Source organism: Armigeres subalbatus, chromosome 1 (assembly GCF_024139115.2).
Source record: "Armigeres subalbatus isolate Guangzhou_Male chromosome 1, GZ_Asu_2, whole genome shotgun sequence".
NCBI classification, from domain to species: Eukaryota; Metazoa; Arthropoda; class Insecta; order Diptera; family Culicidae; genus Armigeres; species Armigeres subalbatus.
In genome coordinates this window covers 304313299-304326694 of record NC_085139.1, presented here as the reverse complement: position 1 = coordinate 304326694, position 13396 = coordinate 304313299, and the positions used below count along the sequence as shown (strand labels likewise).

At 41.4% G+C, this 13396-nt stretch overlaps 1 protein-coding gene and 1 long non-coding RNA gene across 2 annotated transcripts; one reads left to right on the top strand and one right to left on the bottom strand.

Moving 5' to 3' along the window:
- Positions 1 to 4754: 4754 nt before the first annotated feature.
- LOC134207530 (uncharacterized) lies at positions 4755 to 7484 on the bottom strand. Its single transcript, XM_062683234.1, has 5 exons — positions 7152 to 7484; positions 6840 to 7076; positions 6456 to 6748; positions 5722 to 6239; positions 4755 to 5320 (listed from the first exon to the last, which is right to left on the bottom strand). The coding sequence occupies exons 1-5, from the start codon at positions 7482 to 7484 to the stop codon at positions 4755 to 4757; spliced, it is 1947 nt and encodes a 648-aa protein (XP_062539218.1).
- A 2120-nt stretch (positions 7485 to 9604) lies between these two features.
- Positions 9605 to 10308, top strand: LOC134217193 (uncharacterized). Its single transcript, XR_009980940.1, has 3 exons — positions 9605 to 9737; positions 9799 to 10133; positions 10228 to 10308. It is a non-coding gene; the product is annotated as an uncharacterized LOC134217193 (long non-coding RNA).
- Positions 10309 to 13396: the final 3088 nt, after the last annotated feature.

Genomic DNA, 13396 nt, shown 5'->3' with positions numbered 1-13396 from the left:
ATGCTTCCGAGCTGCTGCGGATCGAGCAGCAGCTGGAGACGGCTGATTCGAGTGAGGCCGTCTCCTCCGAACACGACAATATCGTACAACGATTTTGTCGGTTATTGAATACGGGAGTTTTTGTTTCCAAGCCGCCGCGAAAACTCATATTTTGAAGCTCGAACGCATTCAATACCGTCGTTCGGGGTGACATTGGGCCTAGGGGGTAAGATTGGGCCAAAAACGAAAAATGTTTCAACTCCTAATATCTCAGAAACTGTTACGAATTTTGATGAAAACTTCAAACGGTTCGAAATTATATCAAAATTCACGTCTAGGAAATCATAAAACAAATTACAAGAACTAATTGTGCTCGTACCATAATGCTTGGAATTAATCGAATGAACCCGTATTAAAATAGTGTCAGTAATGTCCCACAAATGTATTACATAACTAGTTTTTAGATCGATGGATACCTGGTTATCATGTTACGATAATCTGTTGTTGTTTTATAGAATTTTATTAATATTTATATAACGGGTTCTGGTTTTTCGTAGCAACGAGCAATGCACGCAAAAAAGGGGTGAGATTGGGCCAAGCCTTCAGTTGATTTGCCATACATAGTTGGTAAGAGCCGTAATGTAGGCAATTATTTTGAATGAACGATTGAATCGTTCCATCGTCACCGCTGAACTATTTCATTTGGCCCAATGTCACCCCCTGTGCGGGGTGAGAATGGGCCAATTTTGAACAACATATAACTTTGAAGAATTTCCATAATTCATTATTTTTCCCCACACAGCGGTAAATTTATTATTCAAGCTTGTACCAAACTAATTAAAACTTGATTCCAATGTTAACTACTAGAGCTTTGTAACATTTACTTGGAGCATACCACATTTTGGCCCAATGACACCCCCGTTGGCGGTATCGCTGTCTCCGCATCGCGTTAGGCTGTATGAACTCGACTCATACAATGAGTTTAGAGGTACTCGCGGGAGTACTTCCTTTATCAGATCGCATCGCGGAATTATCGATTAGATTCCTCATTCGGTGTGAGGTTTTAAATCCATTGGTAGTTGAAAATTTTGAGAAGCTAATCGAACGAAACTTCCAATCAAAATTTATGACGCTATACTCCTGGTACATGAGCCTGGAGATTGGCCCTTCTTCGAATGTTCCCAATCGTGGTTGCTTCTTAGACTCCTCCAGTTCTTCTGTAGTTTTTGATCTGACCATGAAAGAAGAAATCCATGGAATTCCAGATCCACTCCGAATGGAGTGTATACCTACCACCAATTTTCACAAGTAAATACAGCCATGTCACTTGCGTCAACAAGTTTTTCACCGACGGGTCAAAAATAAATGAAACCACTGGATTTGGTGTCTTCAACGTATTGCATAGCGCCGCTCGAAAACTTCAAAATCCTTGTTCCGTATACGTTGCAGAATTATATATACACTACGCATTAGAGCGAATTGCCTCTCTTCCCTCTGATCAATACTTCATTTTTACGGATAGTCTCAGCTCAATAGAGGCTATACGTTCAATGCGGCCGGTACAGCACTCACCGTATTTCCTGAGCGAAATACGATCCACATTGAGTGCTCTATCCAATCGCTTTTACACTATCACTTTAGTATGGGTCCCTTTACATTGCTCGATCCCGGGTAATGTGAGAGCGGACTCACTTGCCAAGATGGGCGCTATGGAAGGTGATATATACGAGCGTCAAATCGCCTTTAATGAATTTTTTTCAATTTCTCGTCAGCAAGCCTTGCTCAGTTGGCAACGATAATGGGATGAAGGAGATTTGGGTAGGTGGTTACAGTCCATTCTCCCGCAGGTTTCGAAAATACATTGGTTCAAGGGGTTGGACCTTATCCGAGACTTTATTAAGGTAATGTGTCGGCTAATGTCCAACCACTACTCACTAAACGCGCGTTCCTATCGAGTAGGGCTCGCAGACAGCAAACGATGCGGTTGTGGGGCAGGCTATCAGGACATCAATCACGTTGTCTGGAACTGTCCCGAATACGGTATTGCCAGGTCCGATTTATATGCATCCCTCCGAGCCCGAGGGAAACCAGTAAATGAGGACATTAGAGATGTGTTGGGGCCCTCCTTAGCCGTGCGGTAAGACGCGCGGCTACAAAGCAATGCCATGCTGAGGGTGGCTGGGTTCGATTCCCGGTGCCGGTCTAGGCAATTTTCGGATTGGAAATTGTCTCGACTTCCCTGGGCATAAAAGTATCTTCATGATATACAAATGCAAAAATGGTAACTTGGCTTAGAAACCTCGCAGTTAATAACTGTGGAAGCGCTTAATGAACAATAAGCTGCGAGGCGGCTCTGTCCCAGTGTGGGATGTAATGCCAATAAGAAGAAGAAGAAGAGATGTGTTGGGAAAGCTTGATCTTGACTACATGGCCCTTGTTCACAATTTTTTGAAGCGCATCAATGTCATTGTTTAATTCCCTCTCCCCCCATTCGTAGGGCCATGTCCACCTTGTTTTCTCCCACTCCGCTCGGTAGAAACGTTTTGCTTGTATCATTACAGTTTGTCCCTGTTCTGCACCACACCAATCATCATGGAAAGACTGCACCAACGTTACTTACGGACACCAATATAAGCCCAAGGCCCTATCCCATCCAATTTTTTTTTGTATGTACTCCTTAACCTCGACCAAGCCGCGAATTTTTCGGCTCCCCAACACTAACATACGAGCATAAGAAGCAAAAGCTGAAATTGTAATAAAATTTCAATTGACTTTCGGCTCCGTTATGCCTTCGAGCGCTTGAGCCTTCAAATAAACGGTAATTAAAAAAAAAAAGATGTCTCGGGAAGGAAAATTTGTGTTAGTGGGTAAGGTGAATAATAGGGAGCTCTATTCGACAATATAGAGCGTTTGTCAATAACAGTAGGGTAAGGGGGCAAAATGCCCTAGCTAAGCAAACACTGCTTTATTGTCTCATTTGTAACGCTATTCATGGGTATTTTTACATTATGCAACAGTTAAACAAGATAGCTAGTTGATGCCATTCAAAAATTGTCAAAAATCTCAATCATATTGATAATATTCACATTTCAAAAAAGTAGTGATATTCTGTTGCTGGAAAACTCATGAGGCTAAACGCCTTTTAGCTGGCAACTACTAGGGAACAAAGTACCATGCGTCGGCGAATCAGCATTCTGGTATGGATAGTGCGTGGAGACGCAAGTACATTGTAGGTTAGCGACACTAGGGCATTCAACAGTGCCTCACCAAAATGTTAGATGTTTCTCCAAATCGTGGAAATTTTCGGTTTTTCCGACCTTCCTATACACTATTTTGAAACTTTTTTCGCCTAACCTACATAATTTTAGATCTAGTTTTGTTACGGCCATCTTAATGACGGTAAATATGACGGAAACCACAAAAGGCCTTTTGCATCGGGGGGGCGTTTTGGGGCCTCCTCCCCTATATGCTGAAAAAATATTAAAATATATTCATCAATTTACTTACGAACCGTCCAAAGGAGGACAAAGTAACCTGGATTTTACAAATGTTTCGCATTATATACAAAACACGTTCAACCGCACACTTATTCACCAAAGATTAAAATCAGAAGCAAAAACTCGGATTTTGTTCTAAATCCTACTTGAAACACGTCCGATCATGCACCAATTGTTTACTCACTCGGCCGCGCGAACTATCTGCTTACTGAGCAGAAACACTACAAAACAGGCACTGACGGCCGCGTAATGCAGAACACAATATTTCGGCAAATCGCGCGATCGTTCTGCTGTCCGAAACAAGAGCCAACACGCACTGAACTCAGAATGTGGTGTTACCGTGTACATGTATAAATATTCCTGAAGTGCCATTTTCCAGTCCGTGTTCTTTTGCTTGCTAATTTTCAGTACCTTCAAGATCGACCGGTTTTGGCGTTCGACTTCACCAATGGCACTAGGGTAGTACGGGGTGGTGTGAGTCAGCTTTATACCGTAGTCGATGCAGTAATCTTTCATCTCTTCGCTTGAGAAGTTTCTAGCATTATCAAAAGTCAATATTAGTCCCATTCTAGTGAAAGTATCCTTTAAAAAGCGGATCACATCACGCGAGGTTGTTCGAGTCATAGGTTCTGCTAGAACGTATCGGCTGTATAGATCTATTAGCACAAAGACGTAGGAATTATCCGGTAGGGGTCCCAGAGAATCACCGGCCAGCCGAACCCAAGGAGCCGCTGGTGCGTAGATGCGTAGAGGCTCTGGCTTCTCGAGTGGTGCAACCAGTTGGTATTCAAAACACTCACGACAGGTACGTTCCACGTCAGTAGCTATTCCAGGCCACCACACTGCAATCCTTGTTCTTCGCTTCATCTTCTCTCGACCTGGTTGGCCGATGTGGGCCAGCTGCAAAACCGTTCCCCGTAGCTCCACAGGAATAACAACTCTGGATCCTCGTAGCAGAAAGTCATTTGCGAAGCATAACTCGCCTTTGAATGCCGAACGTTTTGTATTTCCACATCCACTTGTGAGAAATTTATGATCTCATTCATCGTTACCGCTGTCGGCCTGCTGACCTCTGCCACAGCGTAAAGAGCTTCCTCAGCACCTTTGTCAAACGTATCTGTTGTATTTTAAATACGACTTTATTCTAGGATGATTGGGTACAAAGTAATCAATTTTCACATTTGTTAATTATCAAGTTGCTATAGCTGAACTAGTCGCTAGGGTCGCGACTGGTGGTAATCATTGACTACTATGATCGTGGCTAACATTCCTCCCTTCTTATTTGCAGAACAGGTACGGCTCGAATCTGGACGGCATCCGGATCACTCTCTGTGGCCGGACCGATGGTGATTCTGGAACGGGATCTATAGGTGGCTGGTTATCTTCTTCATGCTCCGGTTCTGGTTGGTCGGTCTGGATGCGACCGCGTTCGGAAACATCATCGAGTTGACTGGAACCTGCTTCGATTTCTTGGTTGGAAACCGTTGGCACTACTTGCACCTCGGTTCGTGGCTGGACCTGGAATCGGACGTTGGAGGTTGATGGAACAGGAAGTGGTTCCTGCTCGGCTTGACCTTGTTGAGCGGGCTGTACTGCTGGTCCAGGAGATTGAATTCCAAACATGTCCACCAGGATACCCAGTGGTGTGGAATCTGCTGCGCCGGTTGTTGCTTCACAGGAACGATGCTTTAGCTGGTTGGAGTGCGATCTGATGAGCTTCCTCCGTCCATGCCAATCGTCCAGTAGCACGTTGTGGTTGACCCGTCCAATGACCTTGATGATTACGCCGGATGCCCACTGCCACTTGGTGTTGTTGCGGTAGACCTTGGCGTAGACTATGTCGCCTTTTCGGAAGCCACGAGAAGTTGCGCCATGCTTCCGGTTGAACTATTCGTCTTGGCGTTGATTGAGAACCACTGTGTGACATGTGCATTTCTCATGTCATCAAGTTTCTTTTCAACTAAGTTTCTCATAGAATATTTTCCCATGAAATCAAATTGATTGCACAAGCATTACCTGTAAGGAGTCCAATGACTACAGACAAGCTGTTGTCAGCACCTTCTCCATTAGGCACTCCCAATTAAACATGCTATACTCATTCTCTCACTCTCTCTTAATTCAAATATCGATCCAAGCTCAGATGTCTTCAGTAGGTAAACTTATATTCGACAAGTTATGAATAAAGCAATTACAATTCAACCTTCAACGTGATCGTTGGTTATTTTGAGTTATCACTCTCCTATACGAGCACTCAGTGTTCTTTCCGTGACAACTGGCTTCGGTTGTTGGTGATGCAGGAGATCGAGGACCATCTTGATGTTTCGACCAAGTATCAGCTGCGAAGGAGTTCTGCCATTCAGAACACGACTGGGAGTGGTTCGGTAGACCTGGAGGAACGTCTGGAGCGATTCCGAGATGCTTTCCCTCTCGTTGATTTTGCGCAACGACCTCTTGAAGGTGCCCACAAATCTCTCCGCCTGGCCATTGGACTGTGGGTGATACGGCGATGTCCGGAAATGTTGAATGCCGTTCTTCCTGCACAAAACCGCGAACTGTTCCGACGTGAACTGCGTTCCATTGTCGGTGACGTTGGGAACGCCAAAACGGGCAAACAGCTCGTCGAGGAACTCGGTCACTGCTGATGTTGTCGGGGATCGAACGATGCGAATTTCCGGCCACTTGGTGAAGGTGTTCACCACTATGAGGAAGTGCAGACCGTTGATTGGGCCGGCGAAGTCAGGGAGATTGAGCGAGTGGCCACGACTGTAGCGGAACCTTAGACGGTGTCTTCGAATGTGTGACACAGCTTTCACATCTCTTCACAAAATCAGCAATGTGGTCATCGATCCTCGGCCAGTACACGTGACTACGTGCGATAGCTTTCATCCGCTCCATTCCCGGATGTCCTCGTGGAGTTGCTTGAGAATCCGCTGCCGAAAACTGTCCGGAATCACCAAACGGTTGGACATCATGACGCACCCCTTCACTACCGATAGAGCTTCTCGATGAGCGAAGAAAGGGCGAACTTCAGGGTTAGCGATGTCATAGATTTTGGAGGGCCATCCACGCTGGTTGTACTGGATCACTAGTTGGAGAACCGGGCACTGGAAAGTAGCGCCGCGCACCGATTTGAACGTAACTGGCAGCGAACTGATGGTTTCCTGCAGTGGAATCTCGATGTCGTTTTCCAGTTGAATCGATGCGATGATGAAGTCCTCCTCTGGTTTGACGTAACCGTTGATGAGGCGGGACAGTACGTCGGCATATCCAAACTGCGTGGTGGACAGTGGACACGTACTCGATGTCGAAGTTGTAGCACAGAAGCGTCAGGGCCCAACGTTGAAGGCGGTTGGCCGTGTGAACCGGAATACCCTTCTTCTGTCCGAATACCCGCAGGAGTGGCTGATGATCCGTCTGGAGGGTGAACTTGCGTCCGAGCAGCATCCGATGGAATTTCGTTACGGTAAACACCAGTGCAAGACCTTCCTTCTCGATCTGTCCGTAATTTGCCTCCGCGGGGGTGAGCGAGCGAGAAGCGTGTGCAACAACTTTGAGTGAGCCATCGGGGAACCTGTGTAGAAGGCAGGCACCGATTCCGGACTGCGAGGCGTCGGCAGCAACTATGATGTCTAGTCATGGATCGTAGTGTTTCAGAAGCAAATCCGACTGAAGTACTTCCTTGAAGCGCCTGAACGATTTCTGACACTCGCTGTTCCAAACGAATTTGACATCCTTCTTCAGCAGCGCGTCGAGTGGCCGCCGCAGTTGGTGCATCTCCGGGACAAACTTTGCGTAGAAATTCACCGCACCAAGGAACGAGCGTAGAGTTGTGACATCTTTGGGCGGTGGCATCTTGACAATGGCTTCCACCTTGGATGGGTCTGGACGGAGACCGTTCTCGTCTACGATGTGCGCCAAATACTTTACCTCCGGCTGCAGAATGTTGCACTTTTCTTCCCTCAGAACGAAACCGTAGGATTGAAGGCGTTGAAACAGTGCGTTGAGCATCTTGTGGTGCTCCTCTTCGGTGCTCCCCTTCCATGGAAAATGATGCCATCGCTGATAATGGATATGACTTCAAGCGAAGAAATCATGTTTCGCAGAGTGACTCGGAAGGAGAATTGCAATGCATGTCGGTTGGATTGAAGGTAAATGATCCTGTTTTTTTATATGCATCGATTAACGGAAAAAAGTTTTGCATGGAAATTGATACCGGCTCCGCGGTATCAGTTTTGAGTGAAAACAAATTTAACGAACATTTTAGTCACTTAACACTTCAAAAATGTAATAAAAAGCTATCTGTTGTGAATGGGGATAGACTCAACATATTAGGATATATTTCTGTGAACGTTACCATCCAAAATATAACAAGCATTGTATATTTAGTTATCTTGGAAGGAGGTAATAAATTCTCACCCTTAATAGGGAGAGATTGGCTTGATATATTTTTTTCAGGCTGGAGAGTGAATTTTAATATTTCTCCGTCAGTGAATAAAATAGAAACAAAAGACGAACAAAATGCAATTGTGAATGATATAAAAAGCAAGTTTAAAACAGTCTTCAGCAATGATTTTACAACGCCAATTTCAGGTTATGAAGCAGACCTCATTCTTAGGGATAGTTACCCTATTTTTAAAAAAGCTTACACGGTTCCTTTAAGATTGAAAGAAAAAGTCATTGATCATTTAGACTTTTTAGAAAAAAGCGGAGTTATCACGCCAATACAAGCCAGTGAATATGCTTCACCAGTAGTGGCCTTAATTAAAAAAGATAACGACATTCGATTGGTGGTGGATTGCAAAGCATCCATCAATAAAATTATTGTCCCTAATGTGTATCCATTACCACTAGCACAGGATATTTTTGCTACTTTAGCGGGGTGCAAAGTTTTTTGTAAATTGGATTTAGCAGGAGCATACACCCAATTGCAATTATCTAAGAGATCTAAAAGGATTATGACAATCAATACAATCAAAGGCCTCTACACATATAACAGGCTTCCTCAAGGTGCAGCTTCATCAGCTGCCATTTTCCAGCAGGTTATGGACCAAGTGCTAATAGGAATAGAAGGAGTTTCGTGCTACCTTGACGATGTATTGATTGCTGGAGAAGATCTGGAAGATTGTAAAGCTAAACTGTATAAAGTCTTAGAAAGATTGAAAGAAGCAAACATTAAGGTGAAACTAAGCAAATGTGAATTTTTTGTTGATAAACTACCATTTCTAGGCTACATGGTGACTGATGATGGTTTGAAGCCTAATCCTGATAAGGTGGACACAATTGCTAGAGCTAACCCTCCCAAAAATGCGACCGAACTCAAGGCTTTTCTTGGGTTGATAAATTTTTACGGGAAATTCATACCGAATTTATCATCTAGATTGAACTGTTTCTATAATCTTTTAAAAAAAGATAGGGTTAGGCGGGGCAAGATGGGTCACGGGGTAAGATGGGTCAGGGCCGTTTTTGAGCATCGTGTACATTTTAATGTGAAGATTATGACTTTGTAGGAGGAATAATTTGGTTCTACTTTATTATCACTCGATTTGATGATAAAATTTTATTTTGGTAGAGTATGGCAAGGTAAAATATTTTTCAGCATTGTTTCTTATGCGAAACACACTTTCTACACAGAAAAAAATAAAATTGTTTTGCTAAATATGTAGTACTTTACAATTGAAAAGTGCTCTATTTTGATCAAATTAAGAGTAAAATTGTTCATCATAAAAGTTAGTTTATCATTCGTAAAGTTTGTTTTGTCAGTTCTGTTTGTATATTCGAAAGTTCGTACATTTACTAATAAAACTGTAGAACTGTCAAATTTCGCACGAAAATTCATCAAAAGGTATAACAGAACGGAACACCTCAAGAAAAAATATATGCATATCTTTTCAAATTAACATATTTTCAGTTTTGATACATTTCATATCACAAGGTAAAAACCTTGTGAAATGTATCAAAATGTGTTCTAATAATTTTTGAACTATTGTTTAGCTCTAAACCTGCATGAAGGCATTCGAAATAAGCAACATACTTTTTAATAGTAACATGCAATTCCAGTTATGCCAAATAATCCGAAATAATTTCTCAGGGTGTATTTATCCGCAGTCAGTTGTCAGTTAAATTTAGTCTTCACACTTCCCGCTCCCGGTTTGTAAGTTGTTTTAGCCGTCGCGAATCGTATTAATTTGCTAAACATAAATTTAAAACCCTCAAACATCTCGAGCTAAAGTTTCCATTGATGGAATGGAAACTATACAGCAGGTTTGTCCAGGTAAAATTTGATTTATTTCAGTTTTGTGATGAGAATCAACTTTTTTCACAGTACCGCTACCGGTGAAAGCTTCATTTAGGACAGGTCGGTTACCCATGAAGAGCAGAACATCGCACCCTTTGTTGTTTTCATATACCAGAACCACCAAACAGTTTTCGAAAACGAGAATAAATCGGTCGAAGAATGATTGACCGCCACAGTAATCAACAACCTGAAGAGTGCCTGAATCAAAACCAGCCTACAGAGGTCCAGAAGTGCATATAAGCTTTCATGGCCAGAATATGGCCGATCGCGACACCGCGACACGAGCCGTCGCAAATCTATACTGGTGAACTGTTTCAAAGATGTCAAACACGGAGAAACTGGATACCTCTCGGACTTGAAAGGTAGGTCAAATATATTCTAAACGCATAAAAAGCGGCGATAGCACACGCAGTTCCTAAATGGACGGTAAACTGATGCGACAATTTTTACTTGCAGATAAGTTGTTTTTTCTGACCTTGTCGGGGCATGGCGCTATGTTCATCGATACCTGCAAGGCGTCCCCGAAAAGCCTTGAGGAAGCTGCTACGTGTTGTAAAAAGGTTAATATTTAAATAAATGAAATAAAAAGTAAAAAAACATATGAAATTTAATGGAGTAGATAGAAAAGAAAGAGTGAAGTATGGGTTCCGTCTTTTCATTTAAAAATATCGCACTCTATTTTATGAACGGTGTGATCATTTTGATTTGACAGTTCTACAATTTTGTTTTAAATGTTTGAACTTTTAATTTCAGAGCCACGTGAAAGATTTGTACCGTAGCTCTTGCAAAAGTTGCCATACTTTTATTTTGAACATAGACAACTCTCTACGAAAAAGAACCAATGCAACTTTTTGTTTTTACCAATGTTTTTTTTAATTCTAATAACGATTTTTCTTTCTGTGTATAAAACATGTAATCTCGTCGAGCAATATAAAATTTAAACATTTTTAGTAACATAGTGAACGTATTATAAGTAATGTAGGTGATGTTATACTAACTGCGTTGAAATAAATAAATTTGATCGAAAATTAGACATTCTAACATGAACTTACAAATGGGGCAAGATGGGTCAGCACATACTGAAGGGCATAGTTCGTAATCAAAACATATTTTCCATTGCTGGTTTAATCATTTTAAGGTTACTTTTGACATAATAATGTTAATTTGTTTATTGAAAATGTCTATTTTTTGTCTTTAAGAAAGCAATACTTAGATGGCTTGTTTTCATAAGAATTGGCAGACATTTTAAAATGCAGAGCCATTTCTTCATCCAAGGCTTAAAAACAATTTTTTATTCAATATAATCATTGGCAATAAAGCTATCTATCTGTGTGTAATTCAATATTGGGAATAAAAACAATATTAATTGCAGTATTTAAAGGTGACCCATCTTGCCCCGCTGGTTGACCCATCTTACCCCGCCATTTTTTGATTGGCAGAAAAATAGACTTCTACTTTAATGACTCAAAATGGAATAAAAAGTGGAGTTTTTGTTATTTCATACCCCTGGCTTATGAGCTATTTTTATAGATCCATGTTGAAAAGTTGAATTAAAATGTTTCTGTTTTGAGATATTCAGGGTTCGCCTTAGGCGACCCATCTTGCCCCATCATACCCTACCAAATTTAAGTGGGATCCAAACTGTCAAGAACAATTTGAAAAGTGTAAGACAATGTTGACCAAACCAACTGTTTTGGAATATTTCAGGCCGGTGCTAAGTTGTCAAATTTTTGTTGCCACCAATCGGGCGAATGCCGACGGCACTAACACCAAGCCGTAGTCTATGAAAAATAAACACTGCAGTGAGTGAGAATGTTCTGAAACGCACAAAGTTTGGATAATACAAGAAACAACTGTTTCTGCTCAGCACAGAGTTTCTTCTACCAACATAATTATTTATCTGCATATTTCGCGTAAGGAATAAAGTGAAAACACTACATATTTACGGATTTGGTGTATTTTTGTTCGTTGCGATCTTTAATTTAATATGTGCTTTCGACACCACTCTCTCTTGTAAAAACGGTAAACAATACAAATATTTACAAATACCACCACAATTTATAATAGTATATGAGCATTTTGACATTGGAGTATAAATTTATGCGCCAAAAAAGAGGGTACTGTCATACTTGCCAAACTCCATATGAAAAAAAATCCGTTGTCCCCCCTCTGGAATATTTTGATCCAAAGAAACCTTTGATAGTGGTGACGGACGCATGCAGCTACGGAATTGGCGGTGTTTTGGCTCATGAAATAAACGGACAGGAAAAACCGATTTGCTTCACTTCGTTCACTTTAAACGACGCACAGAAGAAGTACCCGATACTGCATCTGGAAGATATGGCAGTGGTGGGCTGCATAAAAAGTTCCATACATATCTTTATGGTCAGCCATTTATTGTATACACCGATCACAAACCGCTCCTAGGCGTGTTTGGAAAAGAAGGAAGAAATGCAATTTTTGTAACTCGTTTGCAAAGATTTATTATGGAATTAGCAATTTATAACTTTCAAATTAGATATCGACCTTCTAACAAAATGGGAAACGCCGATTTTTGTTCGCGTTTTCCTTTGCCTTGCTCAGTACCTGATTATTTAGATAAAAGTTTTGTAAATAGTATCAATTTTTCAAGCGAACTACCATTAGACTTCACCTTGGTAGCCAGTGAGACAAAAAAAGACGTTTTGCTATCACAGGTCATGGAACATCTTGAGAGAGGTTGGACAAATCATGTAGACAAGTCGTTAAGAGACTTTAAAGCAAAATCACATGATCTTGAAATGTCTTTTAACTGTTTGCTGTTTAGGGGGAGAATAGTTGTTCCAAAATCGCTACAAAAGAAAATTTTACAAATGCTACACTCTAATCACGATGGCATTGTTAAAATAAAACAATTAGCCAGACGTACCGTTTTTTGGCTAGGAATAAATGCCGACATAGAACGTTTCGTGAAGGATTGTAATGCATGTAATCGAACGCTTGTTACGCCGAAGAAGAGGATAGAAACGTCTTGGACACCTACTTGCCGGCCCTTCAGCAGAGTGCATGCTGACTTTTTCTATTTTGGCGAAAAAGTATTTTTACTTATTGTGGACAGTTATTCAAAATGGGTCGAACTGGAACTGGAACTGGAACAGATACAAAAAAGGTAATAAAAAAGTTTTTAACTGTGTTTGCTCGATTCGGTCTTCCAGACGTCTTAGTAACGGATGGCGGACCACCCTGTAATGCATCCTGTAATTCATGCAAAGACAGGGTATAATAGTGTTAAAAAGTCCACCATACCACCCAGCCAGCAACGGTCAGGCGGAGAGGACTGTAAGAACGGTAAAAAAAGTATTTAAGAAATTTTTGGTGGATTCAAAAATCAAGTTTGCTGATATCGACGATCAACTAAATTACTTTTTGATCAACTACCGGAATAGTTGTTTAACAAATAGTGGAAACTTTCCTAGTGAACTTGTTTTTAAGTATAAACCGAAAACACTGTTAGATCTGTTGAACCCTAAAAGTCATTACAAAAATGATTCATATGAACAAAAGAAAGTTGTTGATGATATTTTGATAAATTAATTCCAGGCGATATACTATGGTATCGGAACCATAGGCATAAAGAAGCAGAACG